Below are 20,757 nucleotides of genomic sequence, written 5' to 3' on the forward strand. Positions count from 1 at the left end.
AGGGGCGCACCATGCAGCAAGCTTCAGCAGAGATCAATAATATATAGAAAGAATGTGACCAACCCATGCACTCTCCTCACATTTGGTTCATGATTTAATGTCATCATATCACCCACCTTTATCTCTGGATAAATGTGGTGAGGTCACTGAAATAACCCAACTCCAAACTTTAAGGCTTTTTTGCCTTTGACTTAGTGGTCAGGGGATATTCCTGTGTACTGTGAGCCAGATCAAAGTTATCAAACTAAATAAGGTTTTTAACCAACCCCTCAACAAACCAAAATGAATGTCCTAATAAAATGTATCAAAACACTGGATGATGGGGATCGCTCATATACTGTTTTTTTTTAATGCTGTTTACATGTCTGATGCTGCTGCTGGGAAGAGTGCGGCCGTTTGGCATATTAAAACAAGAAAGTCTGCATACACAGTATATGCATATGTATATACATCTATATTTTTTGTCTCAAGATGAGACACCACAATGAAAAACACAGAAATGTACACACACAAAAGACAAAGCCGTGGCTTTTTTTTTAAGAATCCATTTATTAAAGTTATGAACAGAGAGACAAATAAGTTATAATATTTTTATTTGTTAGAATTCTATCAGTGTTTGAACATTAATATTTTGAGAGCTAGTACAATTCTCTACTTTCATGGCTAGCCTTTGACAAACCCAGAGAACAGTAGTCTGACTCTCCACGGATCGGAACATAATACTGAAGGGGAGGTGTCGGTGTTATCTCACGAGAGAATTAGCAATGAAATTGTGCACCTTTCGTTCTGTTATGGTATACCATTACATATAAACTCTTTAAAAATATACTTCTGTCAAATACCTTGACAACTACTATGTACACTACAAAAATAAATTTTCATATAAATAAATTATATGGCATACATTTATCTTTGTAACTGAAAGACAGCATACATCCATGCCAACCAAGTCTGCAAGAACCACTGATTTGATTTTTTTTCCTTTTAAAATCCTCTAAGAGCTATGATGAGACCTGTAGTGAGAAAATGTTATATACTCTTTTTTTCCTATTTAACATTAGTAAGCACTTTATACAGATCAAAAACATTAAACTGTAATAGTGTTTTTCTCAATAGACATAAAAATCCCTGCATTTGTTATCAACTGGCATCTCAACAATAATGACACGACACACACTTTTATATTACAAAAATATAAATATCCAATGTTGAAAACAAACATTTAAAAAGGAATAAAATAGTTGCCAGCTATGATTCTCTCCGTTTACGGCCAATATGACACAGGGAGATAAACACAAACATACACACAACCCTATTCCATGCAAGCAGCTGACAAAGCAAAGGAAGGGAGACAGTAAGAGCTATGTGTGGTCGATGCGAGCGTGAAAGAGAAGGCTGTTGAAATAGACCGTTTTTTTTCTAGCATTGCAAGGTTTGCACATGGGCAGATCTAAACATGGGAGGAAATAGGGGTTAGGAGGGTTTGACCCCTGAGGCTGTGGCCATGTGGTCGTGGAGAGAGCGGTCTGTCTACTTTGTGTCACGGCGTTACGTTGAGGATTTTTACGAGCTGAGGTTAGCAGGGACAGCTGAGGCCAAGTAGGGGCCAGTTGTCCTGACTGAAGTTGTCTCACACACACACACACACACACACAAAGAGAATACACACTTATCCACATGGAAACTGTAAGGCAATGTCGGGTTAGCCGTTAGCAGGCTGCTAGCTTATCGGAGGACACATAAAGAGCAAATTGAGGAGAGCGATTCCTGTGGTTGGAGGCGTTAAAACATCAAGTGCCACGTTGAGTCGTGATGTACAGTATATGATCTGAGTTTTAGCTTATCCACCAGGCACCGCCACTTAGGGTGAGCGGGTGCCTTTGAGCCGTGTTTGACCCTGCTTCAGAATCATCAATGCGACCGTCACTGTCCTTGCAGTGAGTTGTTGAGGTGGGTTTTTTTTTTTTTCAATGACAGAACTGGTACTGAGCCTGCTAAGGTTAACAATACATAACCTTTCACAGCGTAACAACCAGCGAGCAGCCACGCAGACAGTGACAAAAATGAGAGTAGAAACGGGCTCGGACGCACTAAAATATAAACAACACAAACAAAAGCAACAACAGCTTTTTAAAATTTCTTCATATCTGCTCGTCTTAAATAGCACGCATAGCGTGTCGAGTTAACAGTAATTGTTACATAACTACCACAGGTTTGTGATAAACGTAATAGTTTAACATGCGTACCTTTGTACAACATCACACACACGCGCACACACACAGCCCTCATAAGTTTTAAACATCTTCCTCTCATGAGTTAAGCGAGAGAAAATGTCAGTCTGGATGTTTTTAATGGATAAAGTTGGGCTGGTTTACATCACAAAACCAACCATACACACACCCTAACCATGCACACGCACACAGATAGAGCTTTTCTTTTGTCTAGGAAACACTTGCATAGAGGAATGAATCTATTGTATTGAACACATTTTGAGCAGCAACAGTGAATGCTGACAGGTATTGTCAAAATGAAGCTTTCTAATGGCACAGATCCACAGATGAGTGAACAGTAATCATAGATCTATCTCACACACACACTCACACACACACACACGTACAAGCCATGATGAATGGCAACGCTGAGTCTGTTAACATGAGGAGTTGCACAGCTCCTAAAATTATAGCTACTTTTTTGTTCATATTTACATGTGTACACCTTTTAAATATAGATAGAGACATCTAACACAATAGACCACTGGGTTACAGTAAGAATGAGCACCATGACAGAAACACTGGAGGTGGGGGGGAGGGGAGCGGAGCGAAGGCTGAGCTGAGTCGGGCCGGGCCAGGTGGTTTCGGGTCAGCTGCTTCGTAATACAGAGGAGTCCATCTTTGGCCATAACACTTCCATTTTACCCAACTGGAAATGAAAAGGTTTTTTTTAGCTTATTATGAAAACCAGTCAGGAAAGGATGGAGGATAGACTCTCACCTCAGCTCGCCCATCTGCCACCGTCGCCTTCAGCTGCCTCAAACTCCAGATCCTGGAGCTCCATGGACTCCACTGTGCTGCCCCTGCTGCTTGAGTGGAAGTCCGCTGGCACGTGAGGGTCCTGGAAGGTAGACTCCGGCTCCTCCTGCTCAGGTGGGCAATAACTGTCTGTTGCAGTGTATCCAGGGAAGTTTGAGCCATGGGGGTTCTGGCCAGTCAAGGGGGCGGAGTGGACGGCAACAGTGACCGAGGCAGACGCCGTCACCGTGGTGATGGGCTGGCAGAAAGGGGCCGAGTTAGGGTGGTGATGATGAGGCTGTGAGTTGTGAGAGGCGCGGGTTCTTTGACCCGCTGTGTGTTCTCTGTGGCTGTGTGTGCCGTAGCGGCCCCCAGCCTCAGTAGCAGTTTCAAAAGCGTCTGTGCGCGGGCGGGCTGGGGGCGGGGCTTGTCTGCGCAGCTGGCTCTTCGGGTCCCTGCTGCTGTTGCGCTGAGTAGATCCAGGCTGAGACCCGGAATTAGAACCCTGAGAGGAGACAGACTGCGAAAGAGAATAAGAGACTTCATGAAAATCCAGCACAATGATCAGCTAAAATAAGTTGTGAAACAAACATATTGCATGTATAACAAATGTATAAGAAAAGAAAAAAAGCTATTCAAACACTGGCACACACGAAGGGATAAATATCTTGCTCTCACCAAAGGCACAGTATATGCTGGAGGATCAGTCTGCCTGGCTGACCGCCGCTGTCCTGATCCTGCTCTTCTATCCTCTTCTGTCCTGGCTGTTCTGCCCCTGCTGGTCTGGATGTGAAACTGTTGATCATCCACTCGACCTCTGTGTGAAGGAAGACTGTAGTTCTGTAGCTCGTGGCTGGCGCCGGACGCTGTGGTGTTGGAACTGTACTCCGAGTCCGAAGAGTCCGAGGCGGCGCCAGAGGTGGTTGCATTTGCTGTAGTGTGGTGCGGCCGAACTGAGAAGTGGACCACGTGCGGCGGCGTCTCTGGGGTTGGTAAGCGGCTGCGACCGTCAGCTGGGGAGACCTGATGAAGAGGAATGGTTTTGCTCAGAGAAAATCGGATAATCTTTGAGAGGAGAATGAATGTGGGTGCTTAAGATCAATATGAGATACAAATTGATCTATATTCTAAATGCATGTATATTTTAAATCCAGATTTTCAGGTTTGCTAGTTGAAACTCGTGCTCAAAAATGCTCGTTTTGTCACAATCGGCTTTTATAATTATATTTTGCATATTTTTAGACAAAAATTGCATTTCTGTTCTCAAAGGTTTCTATTTTTTACATTGTTAAAATGTATTTTAAAGCCACTTCATCATTACATTATCTTACTTTCTGATTTATACTGTATTTTACTTTATTTTTTGGCATTTTATTCTTGAAATGACGTTTGTGTTTCAATTTTTCTTTGATGTTTAATTTACAATCTTAGTTGTCATTAAAAAATTTGAAATGTAAGGGAGGGAGCTCAAGATAAGCGTAGAAGACTGACTTGCTGCAGAAACCACTGAAGCACAAATTCATTTTTTATGTAACATTAACTTTATACATATTTTAACATATACATAGCAAATCATTGCTTTTTCTCGCTCCCACCTTCCACCTGATAACATGGTTGGCTAAAATTGTCTCAACAAAATACAATCAAACATCTTCATTTGATTCTTAAGAAAATTTACTTGTGCATGTTTCTTATATTTCTTATTGATTTATCTCATAATATTCAACATGAAAACTCATCTTGCTCTTCTAAGGGAATAGTGGGCGTTCAAGAGCAAATGAGAGATATTCAATCTCCAATGTTTTCTGGGTCTGCCCTGGGACCTCCTCCCACGTGTGCCTAGCTTCCATGCGATCTACTTTGAGCACCTCCCAGATGACCGAAAGGTCCCTCCCATCTTGAAGCCTATAGTCCAGCCAATAACTTACCTCAGGATAAGGCCCGAAGTAAGATAGTAACACTGGGAGAAGCACCAGTCCATTCAGAACTCCAAGAAGTGTGAGGATGGCCAGCACTGCAAAGAAATACCTGCAGAACACAAAAAGGCTTGGATGAAAATATGAGCTCAAATGAATGAAAGTCATGGAAGCGACAGAATCTTCCACCCAGGTACTTCACAAGCTCAAAGAAGAGAGGGAGAAAAAAGAATCACACACAACAAAAACACAACACAAATACCTGCACAAACCGCAGAGATTTTGGTATGTGCAAGGCCAGCATGCCCAAAACAATACAGAGCCACTCCTCTCCTACAAAAACATGCTTGTAAAAAGAATAACTACGACTGGTACAAGTAGAAATACATGTATAGATGCGTGTAAATACTACATATAAGCCCCCCACAGACAGACAGGCGTGCACATCTAAATGTACCTGATGTGTTCTAAGTCCCGAAAAAGAGGGTTAGTCTTAACAAAGGCACAGAGAGAAAAGAAAGAGGAAGCATAATTAGCCAGTGCTGGTTAATTCAAAGGCATGGAAGGAAAAAAGAAAGGGGGGCGGGGGGGTATTGAGGACGGGGGTACTCTCTCTTGGGTGTGTGGTGTATAAGCAAACATGGGGAAAACAAAGCGGGAAGGAATGTGAAGGGAGGGAGGGGGGTGAAGAGGTGGGTGAGTTGGACCTTGGGTACAAGAGGGGCCTCTCTCCGATCCAGTGCGAAAAAGAGGGGCAAACAGATGAAGTGAAGGGTATAGAATTTAGAATTTAGAACAATTTAGCCTCAGCAGAAGAGAAGGGGGTCCCAGCCTTCTCTCTCCCTCCCTCCTCTCAACTTTTCGCTCTGTTCCTCCGAGCTAAGCTCCTGTGAAATGCACTTCACAATCCCCTCTGCCTAATTAAACGTCCAGGGCATCAGGTAAGACTGCTTTCTCCGCCCCTGTCCCGCACAATCTCCATTTTAAATCCTGTGTCTCTTTGTTAGAGAGCCTCCTTTCCGCTCCAGTGGAAGCGCTTGTGTTATCAGGAGCTTCCTATTGACAGGAGCTGCATGTCGTGAAGCAGAAACGATGAAGACTTTCAAAGGTTAAAATCAAATACAGTGACGTGACCTTGTGATCTGAAGGACACAAAAGGTTTCCAGGGATACTTCATCTGAATAGAAGCGATCAAATCTATCGAAGATTTTGAAGACCTGTAGAGGTGACATGGCCTGATTGGGGAGACAGGATCAGAGAAATTGCTGCTTGCTGAGAGTCACCAGACAAATATAAAACTTGATCAAGAGACAGAGAGTCATCTTTTCTCTTCTTGTTGGCGTGCACGCGTGCGGCCCAGGTCGCAGTCCGAGAGCCTACCAGGCTGTTTACAGTGAAAACATTCACAGGGCTGACAGGAAAAGTCAGGGAAACACTTCTCTCAGTTCTCGCAGAAAAATACGAGCCGGGCCTGTTGTTATTGCGCCGTCTTGGGCCGCTGCTTTGTTTGCTCAGACAACAGCAGAACCTTTAAATGGAGGCCTGGGACAGGGCCAGAAAGCAGAGCAACCCTGCTGTAGGTGAAGAGAGAAGGTCTATAGGCCTCCCTGTGTTTTCATGTGTGTCCATACGTCTCTCTCTCTCCCAGTGTGTGTGATCCGGCTGTCAGGCACGCCATCGTTGACCTCCATGATTACAAGGTCAGGCTGGTGTGAGTGCATATTAGAGAGTTGAGGATCACGTGGACGGCCCCTTTTGTCGTGGTGCACGGCAACCAAATCATACAGCTACTTCACTTCACCCCAAGGATGTGGCTGCACGTGGCTTCAGCAGAAGTCGAGAAACTTGAAACTGTCGAAACTATGCGGAGCTTTATACAAGATAATTGATAATTCATGCATACACTTTAAAACATTAATGTGGGTGTATCTCTCAATATATTACAAGATTTGATTTTAATATTATTTTATAATGCTTTGATAACACCACAAAAATTGCATTGTCTTCAGAAATGTGACTTTCTATGCAACTACTTTTCCATAAACATCCAAATCTCTGGAATAAATTCAGGTGTAGTAATTTGCTCTTTAAAATCATGCTCAAAGTTATGAGGAAGCTTTTTGTTTTTCTTCAATATTGTGTTATGCATTCTAAGACACTTCTCCCCATGTAACTCAGTGGTTAGCAACCTCATAATTTCTGAGTTATTTAAGAGTGTCAGTTCAAGTTTCTGTTGCCAAATCATCAGTAAGTTATGCATATACTATATGTTCAAGTCCGTCTCTTGTTCTCATGACTTGTCATGCAGCAAGGACATGCAAAGCGATCGAGGGAAGTTTCAAATATTTAAGTAAAAAAATATGGGATTAGGTTTACAGGGGTAAGTGAGATGCGGGTGGAGGACGACAAAAAAAGTATTTGAGGGCAGAAGAGGAGAGAGTGTCCTTCATGCATGACTGGGGTCTCGGGTGGATACAGGTCCAGACATGGTCGTCTGGCGCCACAGAGACACATTAGAAACCTTTGAAACGACAGCTTTTCTTTCCGCTCACCTGACGATGAAGTTGAATTCAGAGCCTGCGAGCATCAGGACTCCCAACAAAGTAGAGAAGGCTCCGTCCAGGACCGGAGCAAACATGTGTTCCAGTGCCAGCACCGCTCGCTTGTGGCGGTCTCCGATAGCAGTTAGGAACGCCTGAAACGTGTAGAAAACATAGTCGGTCCTAATTCCTGACAAAGTGACATTGGAATTTAATGTACTACTACTACTTTGAAGAATAGTTTCTCTCAACACAGATTTCTAACGCTCAATTCATTGTGCTTGAATGACATAAAAAAAAGCTGGTAAATAACTTCAGGTAGGAAAAGGAGCCCACATACCAAGGCTACATGGACAGTGAACTCCACACCGATGCCCACCGAGGCGATGAGAATGACCACAGGAACCGCACTCAGCTTGATTCCCATCAGCCCCATGAAGCCAAAGAGCTCCACCGTCATGAGAGACAACACCAGCACCTGAGAGTAGGAATGTGAGTTACACATTAGAAGAGAGCAAAAAGTCAGATAACACACCTACAGTCTCAAAGAGATAGTAATTACTTCGATGAAATAATTGTGATTTCCATCTCACTAAGCAAAGATGGCAACATTATAGATGCGCGCCGAGTGGGACAATAGCTGCGAGTAAATGCCATTGTCAGCTGGTAAGTGTCCGGTTACATGGGGCCCAAATCCTTTGAAGATGACTGAGGTGGGCAGGGATGGTGGGGAAGCATATGTGAGAGGGCACATGTAAGTACAGCAGAATAAGCCAAGACCATAAGGCCTTACTAGTGTGTGTTTTGATGTTTAAGAATGTAATAACTTTTAGTCACAACTAAGTAACTTGTTCAGGAGATTTGTCACTTTTCTTAAGAGGGATTCCAAGTGAAGCTGAGTAGCTTTTGGTTGTTGATTTGACATTGTTCAGCTGGCCCGGACCGAGCACAGGGTTAAACCCAATACCTCTCAGTAACCCGTCTTTTGATGTTGCTGGTAAAGCTCGAAGGATGAACATGAGGTCCCGTCTAGAACAGTTAAAGAGCTCGGGTGGCCTGGCCTCTGTCCGTCATAAAACCAAAGCCACCGGAGACAAAAACCAGAGCGCGCTCTATTTAAATGATCTACCTGCATGTTTACACGTTGATGGCGTATGTGTGTGTGTGCGCGAGTGTAAACATGTCAGTGTGTGTGGATGAATACGTGTTTACTACGTAACCCTGGAAACTCTCCACAAAGCACAGACGGAGAAGGGGCTGTACCGACGGAAATAAAATGGTTTTATGTGTTTAGACCTGGAGTCGGTCTCCTGAGCAACTTTATTTTTTTTTTTCTAAACTTTGGTGTCCAGGGGTGTCGACGTAGACTAAACAGTGACTCTAACAAAGCAGTGCAGGATAAGCAACAACTGGAGGCCTGAAAAACATTCACCAGTCATGTCAATCTCAGGCGTCTAAAATCACATGTGTGCAAAGCTCTCCGCATGTAGGTATTATTCCACCTGGCTGTTCTGAAACAGTAAATTGTTTTTTTTGTTTTTTTTTTTACAATTTTAGATGATGAGAAGAAATATATATTTAATAATTTAGGTTTGTTTTATTCCGGATACAACTTTGATCTTTTTACTTTGATCCACGAATTTATCTATATTCATCCAATATGTCTTGAAAAAAATATTCATACTTACAAGCGGAACGCTTTTTTAAAGGCTATCTTCCCATAACTAACTTCAGCCACAACATTATTATGATAGAGCAAATTCCAATACCAAAGATCTACACCAGAGTTAAGTTAGGCAGAGGTTACGAGGGGGTGATTTTCCTCTTGACTATGTTCTAGTATAAGGTTCCACTTTTAAATCTCCGTTCAGACACGCATTTTAGTTCAATCAGTTGGATCTCAACTGTTAACACAAAGGGTATCACATGACTCCACCGGTATGGTGACTCTCCTTGCAAAAGGAAAATCCACAACAGTTTAAAGAATCGACAGAAATGTCACCAAAAATGAATGTGATGTGTGAAGTCTGACTCTTCCTTCTGGATGCAACGAACCACATTATAGTACAGCATAGTCTACTCTGAATATTATCACTTATATGAGTTTTCACTTGACCTTTCAGATGAAACAGAGGGGCAACCGTACTCTGAGCAGGAGGTGACTAATACAGTAAATCATTTCTAATTATCTTTATGTGCTTTTAATGTTGAATACTCACAATAATGCCGGCAGTCCAAGGGTTAAGCAGAAAGAGGGCGCAGACGAGGAAGGTGCAGGCCAGCACCACGCTGATGGACAGAAGAAGCCAGTGGCGCAGACTAACATACTGTTCCCAGAAGAGGAAGGGGTAGCCGTTTGGGTACGAGGGCAGGCCTTGTCGACTGTAGTTGCTGCAGATCGCCCGCACACTCTCGATGGCCTCCACAAACTGTGGCGTCTCCCGGAGCCCGTTGAGGTAGAAGGGGAACTGTGCGTATTCGATGGGCTCAGCAGCCGGGACTGAGGGGAAGATAAGATTGTTCTGTCATCTGGGGCTATTAAGACTGAGGTGCCACAAGATCATGAAACATGATAAGACCATATATTCATGAAGCAGAATCTCATCCATTTTCTATATCCACTATCTCGCCTCCTTTCATTGGCTGAAATGTTAGAGATAGACTTTGCAGAGTACTTTAGGTTTATATGTTTCTACTGCAGTAATCTCACAAAGTGGAATTAAAAGTTGTACAGAAGACCAGAAAGAAAAAGAAAGCATGTGAATGTACCTGACCACCTATCCACATCTAGACACCAACTTCTCAAACATAAGAAAAAACACAATTCATATCTGGAGAAATCATTCTAGGCGGCCACATTAGGGTTTTCCCGTCCTAATCCGTCCTCATTTCAGCTACATATGTGCGTGTGTTTTTTTTTGTTTGGGGGGGGTAGTGCGAAACAGAGCTCCATTGAGTCCAACCCAGTCTGTGGCCCAGCCAGGCTAATGAGGGCCTATCAGTTCCAGACACAGCAGAGTGTCAGCGCTAACGTTGATTCGTGGTAATTACAGTGTCAGAGTCACCACCATTACCACACCCTGGACCGAAATCATAACACAGATAGAACACACACCTGTCCGTCATGCGGGGATGACATCACAGAACACAAATGTCTGAGGGCTGCTGTGTTATCCACAGTGCAGGTCCATTATAATCATAGCATATTCACAATAGGGCAAGTTGGCAGTGGGCCAGTGGAGAACTTCTCAGGGGGGGTCCCCACAAAGTCAGGCACTTCACACTGCTTATTCAGTCATAGTCCTGCCTTTTAAGAGTGCTTCCTGCTTGTTATCCAATTCTGCCTTCAACCCTAACTCAGACTCAAACTCTTGTCTTTCCATCATTTTATTTTCTCACCTGAGCCCCAACAATCTCATTAAAAACGCTTTGCGTGAGTCCGTTTGGGGTAATGTCAGTTATTTGACCAGCGTAGTAAAAATATATGAGTATACACAGATGATACATGTGTGTGTGTGAAGCTGTGCCCCATGGTAGCTGGGATTATAGCTCTCACCACAGGCACCATTAGAAGTACCACTGTGAGCCATGGCTCGACGTTCAGTCCTGCAACATGAGCTCCCTCATACACACACACACACGATACTGCACAGCAAATTCTCCCGCTCCACTCAAAGCTCAGAGAGAGACGCGGTGACCGCAAGAGGATTCAAAAACGAGATCAACAAAACTGTGTGGAACATGGCCTTCAGATGTAAAACAGTGATGGCCAACAGTGGACTTACTGCTGAGTCGTGTCTCGGGCATCGAGTCGGTTCGGTCATGGATCCACTCGGGAGGATGAGGACGAATGTTAGCTTGTGACGCGGCATAAGCCACAGGATCATTGCTGACCCAGGCAGTCAAGTAGATGTAAAACGCTCCAGGATTGATGATTCCGTCTGCGTCCACCAACCGATGTCGGGTTAGCTGCAAAAACAAAAGGATGTCTTATTAATAAATCCATCTACATTCTGCCAACAGGCAGGGTTTGCTGTTTTAGCTGGTTGAAGTTGGAATTTAAATTCAAAACAATTGAAGAACTGCAATTGAGGTCAAGAGGCGCAGCGGCGCTCACTGCGGAAGTATACATTGGACGCAAGAAGGCATTGTGGCAATCAGACGTGCCGAAGCAAAACACTCCACAGGTGAGCCGACCACAGAACTGCTTATTTATACATATGCATGAGCGCAAGAGAACGGAGCAGCTTTCAAAATAAGAGTCAAATATTAGCCCCGCTCTCTTTCCAACCAAAGAAAAATCAACAAGTCAAACACTGCTCTCCTTTCTGAACGTTCCCGGACTTCTCATCACAGATTCCCAGAATTATCATGCCACATTAAAACGTGGAAAATGTTGAATCAGCTTCTCCCTTTACATATAGTAGATATTGGCCCGGCTAACCTCAGAGGGTGGACCGCTTGGAATTATTTTCACACCGAAACCAACTTTCCTGTCAGAGGCAGTTGAATTAGTTTTGAGCCTTTTAAGTCCTCAGCAAAATGTACCAGACTATTAATACAGCTCGAGATACAAGGAATAGAAAGAAAAAGAAAATGTTTTTACTGTTCCAGTTGTTGGATAGTAACTTTTCAGATGCCATTGCAAACCCAATTTTCACTTTATCGCTTCAACAAAAAGTGAGACAGTTGAAGGCTGAATAGCACACACCAATGACAGCTCATGGTACTGTCCCTTAGGAGTGAAAACAGCAGCATGATACAAGCACATATATTAGGGCTGGAGACCCCGACTACCTTCACGATTAATGGACAAGTCAGCTCATGACGTGATCTAATAGTTAATTCAAGTCGACTATGGCCAGTCCTAGAATATATAGAATTCTCTTTAAAGTTTGGTCTCCAGCCTTTAACCCTCAGACACTAAGCAATGTGATCGTAGCCATATGATTTCCATTGAGTTGCAGCAGCTAGCTGAATAAAAGCACAAACCTACCACAAAAATACCTAATGTCAGTGTCGATGTGTTTCATTAGTGACGCGCATGCAATGGGGATCAGCTTCCACTTTTTTCATGAGTTAATTTGTTTCTGGAAAAAAGAGTGCAGTAGACAACGGAACGTAAAACTTCAGAAGGAGCAGGGGAGGAGGTGGGCGGTGAAGAACAGACCACAGAGTTGGGTCTAGTTGACTGTCCATCTTCATAGAAAATGCACTTGGCCAAGCACTTCATATATGTTTTGCTTGGAGTTTATTGAATGTACAGTACACTTAAAAGTTGAGTACTTCAATCAAGCAGTGACCTAAGAACGGTCCTGTTGCATCGTGTTCCCAACGTGTCAATAAAAGGTAAGTAGTCTATAAGTGAACATCGCTCTCCTTTCCCAGAGACGTAAATCTCTACTTCATGGAGGACTGAGAAGGTTCATGGGTTAAAGCTGGACTAATGGGCCGAGCCGGATGATTTTTTTTTTTTTAAATAAGAAGGTGTAGAAAGAAATATTGCTTGATTTAGAGTAACAACAAAAAAAAATTGGCTCGAGTCCCTGTGCGCGTCTGTGCGCAGTTAACCTGGTTGTTAACACTGGAGGAAATGCCACCCGCCAAATGGAGTAAAGCTATAAAAATAACACGACATCTGTACAAATGTTACTCACACTTGCTTTTCCTGACCCCTATGGGGACTGAGAATGTCTCACTGCAAAGACCAAAGCGTAGCGAAAAGCCTTTCTCTTCAATAAAACTCTTACTTTACATGTCAACAATACAGAAGTGCTAACAGAATGGACGGCAGGGAGAAACGCCACTGGATCAAAAGCAGATCGCTGGTGCATATGTCTGGTGTGCCGTATCAAAATAAAACATCAGCTTGGTAATTTGCAGGCGTTGGAAAAGATCTGGTCTTCATTTGGAGCACAAAAAAGCAGCTACCGCTCTAAGAGAGCACACCACAGGCAAATACAGAACACACACTCAAAACATACAGACGCACACAGAGCCGACTCAAAGAAACCACGTGCTCCCGCTCCTCTTGCTGAAAGAGAACGCAGCAGTGGATGGAAGGGAGAGAAAAGGAGGGGTGGGGAGTAATAGAGACCCAGTGCAACGGTGTGAGCAGGACTTGTGGTGCAGGAGAGCGAGTGTGCCGGATTTCAGAGGATCTGGAATGAATTGAACAGCGGGGAAGGCAACAACTGTATGTCTTCGAGCTGTCATTGGGAGCCCGGGCTGCTCCGCTGGCGGCCACTCTGCCTCACAGAAAACGCTCTCCCCTCACAAGAACAGGAAGTGACGTAAGAGAGGGCGAAGCGGCAGCCCCCTCCACTTTTCTAGTGAATGGTAAACAGTAAAACGCTCATAGTAATTACTGGCATAAAAACTCAGAACATAGTGAGCGCGTGGGCGGGAACCGCGAGACAACTTTTTATGGACTTATAAGAAGAAAAATGATGTAGATAAAGAGCAAAGAATGGGAACAGTGCAATCTGATTACTAATGGTTTGAAATATGCGTCCAACGATTGAACAATGAAGTCTGAATTCACGAAGAAAAAGAGGGTGTTTTGGAACAAAGGCAATGATGGACGGGGCTGAACATACCAGGTTGAAGTTGATGGGCTTCTCCCTGCGCCCCGTCTGCACCAGAAGCTTATAGGCCAGGACGCCATCATCGGAGCCGTTTCTGTAACTGTTGAGCGTGATGCGGCCGGCCTCCCAGTCTCTGTCGAAAGCCTGCTGCAGACCTGAAAGAAACCACAACACTGGTCAGACAAGAACACTGGGCACATCACAACTCAGCACTGCACAAGCAAACTAGCACAACACAGAAACCCGATCCTAACCTTGTAATGACCCTGATTGATTTAATATGATAACTGGGTTTCTTTCTAAACCACCAAAAAGGACTTCAAACGTCTGACATCTTTTGCTTTTTATTTAAAGAAATCATTAGGGAAAATATCACGAACATGTGTCTCCATTTCTATACTGCTCTCTAATCCTCCTGTCTCACTCCCCTCCTCTCGGCGCTCCCCCAAGGCCCACGCTGTGGTCCATCTGAGGGAGATGTTGTTTTGGGTCTCGTTCCCCGGGCCTGTCTGGCTCCAATTTGTCCCACCAATGCAGAGAGCAATATCAGACACAGTTTCTGCTCTCACCCCCACTCTCTCTGTGTGGTTCCCAGCCGGCTCACACACAGTCTCCGTGCGTTCTGCTGCTCGATACGAGCCACATTCATTACTATATCATAAGGCTCAGACATTTAATCGGACAGTTTCATAGTGTCTGCACTGTCTTCTGCCAAGAGAACCTTTATTTTTGAATGAACTGGAACAGCCATTGCAGTTGGATATATATAGTTCCTTCACAAAACATATCGTTATTTAGCATGTAGCCTGAGTCACGGTTCCAAATCAATGTAGTCCTCTCAGTGTTCCTCACTTTTCCTCACCATCACAAGAAACAAGCGACATCAGCTGCTGTCTGCCTCTAATTCCAGCACCAAAAGTGACTGTTACCGCAAATAAATCAGAAATCAAAGCTAAATTAAAGCTCTATTTGGGAGATATGGTTTTACCTTGGAGCCAGTCCCTGAAAAAGTGGAGCCACATGCGGGGCAACTGCCCGTTCTCCTCCTTGAGAACATAGCGGACAGTGTGGAACCTCTGGTGCAGCTGGTACAGCAGCGGCTGATTCTTGGCGTAATCGGCCCGCTGCGTCACCACATACATGTTGTAGAAGGAGAAGAACTTGAACTGCGCACCGATGAAGTCGTACTCGCTGGTTTCACGAGGTACAATGTCCGTAAGCTCCAAACCGTCTCTGACTTGGGTGGTTCCATACAAACTGACCACCAGCAAGCAGAGGAATAGAACGACGACAACCACCTGAAGAGCAAGAGAGGATATTATTATGGATGTCTTATTATATTAAAATAATTTGCAGACGCAAAATACTTGTAATGATTGATTTAATATGAAAAACTCTGTGCTCCCATGTACAGTCTGACTAGATCCATCAGCTTTTAGAGATATATAGTGAATTGAAACTGAATTGTCATTTTGAAATTTAAAAGATAATATGTTAACTGATCTGACATTTGTCATTTTCCTTTTATCTTCTTGAATGAATGTTTAAGGCAATTAGATTTCCAAATTTATTCCCAGCTACATACGTTGAGATGCAGGAGAGCATAAAAAATCACACCCACTTACACCAAAGACAATTTAGATTCATGAACCCAACTTTCTTTTGGGGACTGTGGGATGAAAACATAACAGAATCGGAATTTCATTGTGGTTGTATCAAACTCAAGCCATAATGCACTGCAACAATTGTAGAACACTCACTATAAAAAAGATCCAATCCAATTAAATTGTTCTTTTTCTGAATGATAATGATCATTTTCACATTTAATAATGTATTTACTCATAATTCAGAATATTTGTAACTATATCCAAATTTGTACTGGTGGGAAAGTGCAGCCTGAGTTGAAAAACTCTGGTGTTGTAATTGTAGTAACACCAGTGTTAGCCAGTGTTAACAGGAAGTGCTCACGTAGAACACCAATTCCACGCTCAAGGCTGTGGCAGCAGAATTATTACTATAGCTGGAAAAGATGGCGAAAATACATCAAGACCAAAAAATTGTAATAAAATTGAATTTTCCTTTCAGTCATTCAGCAGCCCGTCGTGGATTCGATTCAGATGTTCAGTATCAAGAAACCACATGAAGCAATTTGGAAATATAAAGAAGTATTTCACAGTGAAAGAATTCAACACAGACCACCAGATTATTTCAGTTCTGTGTGATTTTCAGACGACAGGCCACCCACTCGACTGAGGTCAGACCGTGTGGATGTCTGTTTGGATGTGACTCACGCACGACCACAGCCTCCAAGCATGGTTTCCTACAAGTTATTCATGAGCTCTGGTGATTAACCATCCGATTCAAATTATCAGCCGAGTGAGTCAGACGCACACACACACACAGAAGCTTTTCCTTTGGTCTCATAAACTCACCTTGGTAGTTGGCTGCAGGAGGAACGGTGCATAATGCTTCTCAGCAAATGAAGCCAGGGTCCAGCGCGTACACGGAGGATCCAGGCACCGAAGGGCCATCGAACCATCGCCGACTTGGGACAGCAGGTCCCGTGTGGAACTGTTGTTTTCTGGCCCTGTCGTTGACGCCGTGTCGCTCTGAAGAACAGCACTGCCGCTGGTCGCTGCAGGGGGAGTATGGGAGGTGTGCAGATTGGAGAAAGTGGTGGGATCTCGAGATGGGCCATTACTTCGGCTCCCGCTGCTATTGTTGTTGTTGTTGAGATTGCCGCTGCTGACTCTGCTGCTGCTGCTATAATAGTCATTATTAGCGTTGCTCCGGGGCGGAACTGGGTTTATGGGCTGAACGGAAATCTGGGAGCGAGGTTCGGCTGTGGTGTAGAAGGCCTGAGTCCTGGGGTCGTACTCGGTCCTGAGCTGCACGGTGGACTGCATGGTGATCTGAGTCTGTTGCGCAAAACTGTGGCTGCTGTAGGACGGAGGGGGGCTGCTGTAGCCCGGGGGAGGTGTTTGATATGATGGAGGGGGTGTGCGGTAGGATGGTGGAGGACTGTAGCGACTCCCGTCTGCCCCATCCAGGTATGCCTGAGGCTCAATCTGGATCACGCGGTTGGCACACGGGCTGCGATAAAAAAAAGGCAAAGTGAGAACATAAAAATAGAGTCAACTTAGGCAGTGTTACTTCCTTTAAGTGTGAGACTTAACATCATTGTAGGAATTATCAACACATGGTTGGCAAGTATCTATAAACAGCAACAAAAATCTGAAAACATACACTTATTCTTTGTCACAGTCCTATTGCCTCAACACTTAGTCTTGTTAACTGATGAAGTAGTCCAGTTTGTCTGGACAAGCTTCTCTTTTGGAATGAGCAGTTCCCAACAGGAGCGCAATAACAGACCCAAAGCTGTAAATCTCTGCTGAGAACATTCATGTGCGAGTCCAAAATAACAATGCTACACTTCCTCGACTTACTGCGGGAGCTAAAGAGAACAGTTCTTTTCAGATACCACAATTTAAGTGAGTCTGGGAAAACTACGTGTTCAACAGAACAAAAATTGATGCTGCTCATTCGACACTTCATCGAGTAAAATGAGACTCTACTGGGTTTTGTTTTAAAACTAAAACATTAGATCACTTAGCTCAGAATAACAGAGCGAGCGTTATCAATAAAATACCTTTTAAATCATGATCCTTAAAGTTAAACCACAATCGTGACCACCTTCCAACCAAAAGCTTTACAACGTCCAATGAAACTGGAGTTCAAGTCTGGTAATAGTAGACTTCGACCCAGCAGAATGCTGTACTTGTTACTGTGACATCACAGTGTCGACCATTGATATGTGTGCGACCGTGTGAGTGGAAGCTTAGGTTTTGAAATGAAGCAGACACTACTGTCTATGGATGTATGTGCAATATAGTAGATACAGGCAGATACAACTAACATAGAAAGAGGGCAAACAGAGCCGTAAATATAAGACAACATTTTAGGATGGAAGGATGTTGGATACAAACACATAAAATTAATATAACAATGAGTTCGAAATAGATCGACTTCTATCTATCTACCTATCTACCTATCTACCTACCTACCTATCTATCTATCTACCTACCTATCTATCTATCTACCTACCTACCTATCTACCTACCTATCTACCTACCTACCTACCTACCTATCTACCTACCTACCTACCTATCTACCTACCTACCTATCTATCTATCTACCTACCTATCTACCTACCTACCTACCTATCTATCTACCTACCTACCTATCTATCTACCTACCTATCTACCTACCTACCTATCTACGTACCTACCTACGTACCTACCTACCTACCTATCTATCTAAAGGTGTGAGTCACCAACTGACTTAAATCGTGTGTACTCGCACCTGTGCCAACAATCGTGCCCAAACCAGTGAGTGTCATGTCAGATTTTATGGCATGTACGACAGCCGAAGTGAAGCCAGCGATTTGGCAGGCAATTAGGCTTTGACTGAAGGGGATTACACAGAAGTGATGAAGTTATTCTCTGTCATATCAGAGACACACTTGTTAGAAAGAATTAATGACCAGATAGTCTGGATGATTGAGACGTAATCCCAAATGAAAGAAAGTCTTTGTTAGGGTCTGTGCTGGGGCGTGTGTGTCCTCACCTGTAGAAGCAGCAGAAGATGTCAAAACGTCTGTCTTCTCGACGGTAGAGGTCCATGCTGAGGATGGCGGGGAAGATGAGCAGCACCATGGCAAAGTTGAAGACCACCACCACAGCCGCCTGAAGGAAACACCACTCATTATGAGCACTCGGTTCATGTAGTAACAGAAATGTTTGCAAAAGCTCTGCACATCAAAACCAGATCCATGATGAGAATAGGCCAAGTTTACACTGCTACAAATATAATCTAAAATACTGATAACTATAAACAGCATCCTGGGGTTACTGTTCCAACATCATGCTGTGTTCTATTATCACTCTGATATTTTGGAGGCTATACTGGCATATTTGCACAACACAATCTAAATAACATAGCGTCACTGGAACATAACTTTTAAACACAACTCAGCGAGCAGAGAGAGACAGAATGTTGAGTGTTCACTTCATGTGCTGCAGCATGGAGAAGTCAGTCCAGTGTTGTGGTTAAGCACTTGAAGGTGGTGTGGTGGGGGAGGAGATGGGGCTGGAATAAAGGTTGAGGCCCTGCCCAGAGCACAATCTGGATCGTGTGTACTTGCCAGACCACTACACACAGACACACACCCATACACACAATCCTGTGAGAGCGCCAGACCACCCAGGGAGTTGGAGGCCCACGGGGCCCGAGGTGATGAGCAGGCGCTGCGGCTGCACAGACAACACACGCAAATATGCATGTACACACACACACACACACAAGCACACATGTAGTGTCAAATTCATAAACCCTTAAATCACACGACTTGTACATTCCTCAGCTCATTCCTTAGTCCACAAGAAATGGAATTAACCAGAGGGACAAAGTCAAAGAACAATTAATTCTCAATTGGCCCACTAACATCCAGACAGATTCCGTAAGACTCCAAACACAGACTCGTACAAACACACACATTCCCTGACCGCGGGCTAACCCCGGAGTGGGAAGATTTATCGTCACATCTGTCTTCCACTCATGAATGTGTGTGTTCCTGTGTGTGTTTTCGTGCCGCTATCTGCAGACAATTCCTGTTTTTTTGTCCATGGTGATACAAGGAAGCTAAAGAGAGGATGATAAGACAGGGAAGGAAATGCAGAGAATCCACAATGAAGCCAACGACAGGAAGAGCCCTATACTTAAGAAACAAAACAAGGCCAAAACCCTGAACAGCTACAGAGAAGGAAATTTCAAACTATCCACCACAGCATTTAGAACTTTTGAATGCCTTTAAGAGACTCATGTGAAACAAGCTTTTGTTTACCTAAACAAGTTGCGTGGATAAAAAAACACGAGGAAACTGTCATGCATTGTGATCACCAAATTTTCCTCTGTTTACTTTTGTTATTTCCACGAGCACATTTAATTCTGATGAGGTTTCTATTCTCCTTTTCGCAGAGCTAGTTGCTATCTTCTGGTTTGTTTTTGTCCTCGTCTGTGTTTCTCCCCCGGTTCAGTGACACGGAAGAAACACACTATGACTTGTTTGTCTTTGTTTTGTTAGTGCTATTGTTAATAAATATTGATAACTGTAATCTTGCTTGTTCAAGTCTCCCTGTCTTTTGTCTCCTGGGTTTCGTGACAAGACTGGGGTCATGTTTGGCTCACACATCTGTGTACATTAGCTCTATTGCATGAACGGAATTGTGGCATAATTACTGGGTATTTGTGTAGATTTTGCTTTTTTGTGTACTGCAGGATGTGCTAACAAATTCTCTTTGTAATAAAGATCAATATGAAGACCAGTTGTTCTCAGAAAAAAATATATCTTGTCTCTTACTAACCAATAAAACTGGCTAAATAGAATCATCAAGCTCACAAAACATTGTTTCGTCCGTTCTTAAGCAACTATTTTTTTCTCTAATATCTTGGTTTTCATGAATTTCATTTACTTGCATAATATTTACACAAAAATGTTGTCAGTGGTTATTCAAAAGTAATAATCTCGTAATAATGCATCACTGTTATACAAAGACTTCCTCAAGGGCATCTTGTTCTTGAGGTAATATTGGGATCACACTTTAGATTATGGAACATTTATTACAACCAACTACTTGTTCATGTGTAT

General features: G+C 43.5%; 1 protein-coding gene across 1 annotated transcript in view; it reads right to left on the reverse strand.

The window, feature by feature from the left end:
- Positions 1 to 576: 576 nt before the first annotated feature.
- Positions 577 to 20,757, reverse strand: part of ptch1 (patched 1) — a 46,699-nt gene continuing 26,518 nt past the window's right edge. Inside the window, exons 13-24 of the mRNA XM_053869865.1 lie at positions 18,678 to 18,796; positions 16,484 to 17,144; positions 15,040 to 15,349; positions 14,064 to 14,206; positions 11,250 to 11,433; positions 9,684 to 9,964; positions 7,805 to 7,942; positions 7,477 to 7,619; positions 4,937 to 5,036; positions 3,687 to 4,031; positions 2,991 to 3,528; positions 577 to 2,919 (exon numbers count right to left, since the gene is read on the reverse strand). Of these exons, the coding sequence (XP_053725840.1) occupies positions 2,992 to 3,528; positions 3,687 to 4,031; positions 4,937 to 5,036; positions 7,477 to 7,619; positions 7,805 to 7,942; positions 9,684 to 9,964; positions 11,250 to 11,433; positions 14,064 to 14,206; positions 15,040 to 15,349; positions 16,484 to 17,144; positions 18,678 to 18,796 (2,961 nt within the window). The 3' untranslated portion in view covers positions 577 to 2,919; position 2,991. The remainder of the gene's footprint in view (positions 2,920 to 2,990; positions 3,529 to 3,686; positions 4,032 to 4,936; positions 5,037 to 7,476; positions 7,620 to 7,804; positions 7,943 to 9,683; positions 9,965 to 11,249; positions 11,434 to 14,063; positions 14,207 to 15,039; positions 15,350 to 16,483; positions 17,145 to 18,677; positions 18,797 to 20,757) is intronic.

The sequence above is a fragment of the Synchiropus splendidus genome, chromosome 7 (genome assembly GCF_027744825.2).
Source record: "Synchiropus splendidus isolate RoL2022-P1 chromosome 7, RoL_Sspl_1.0, whole genome shotgun sequence".
In the NCBI taxonomy this organism is placed as follows: domain Eukaryota; kingdom Metazoa; phylum Chordata; class Actinopteri; order Syngnathiformes; family Callionymidae; genus Synchiropus; species Synchiropus splendidus.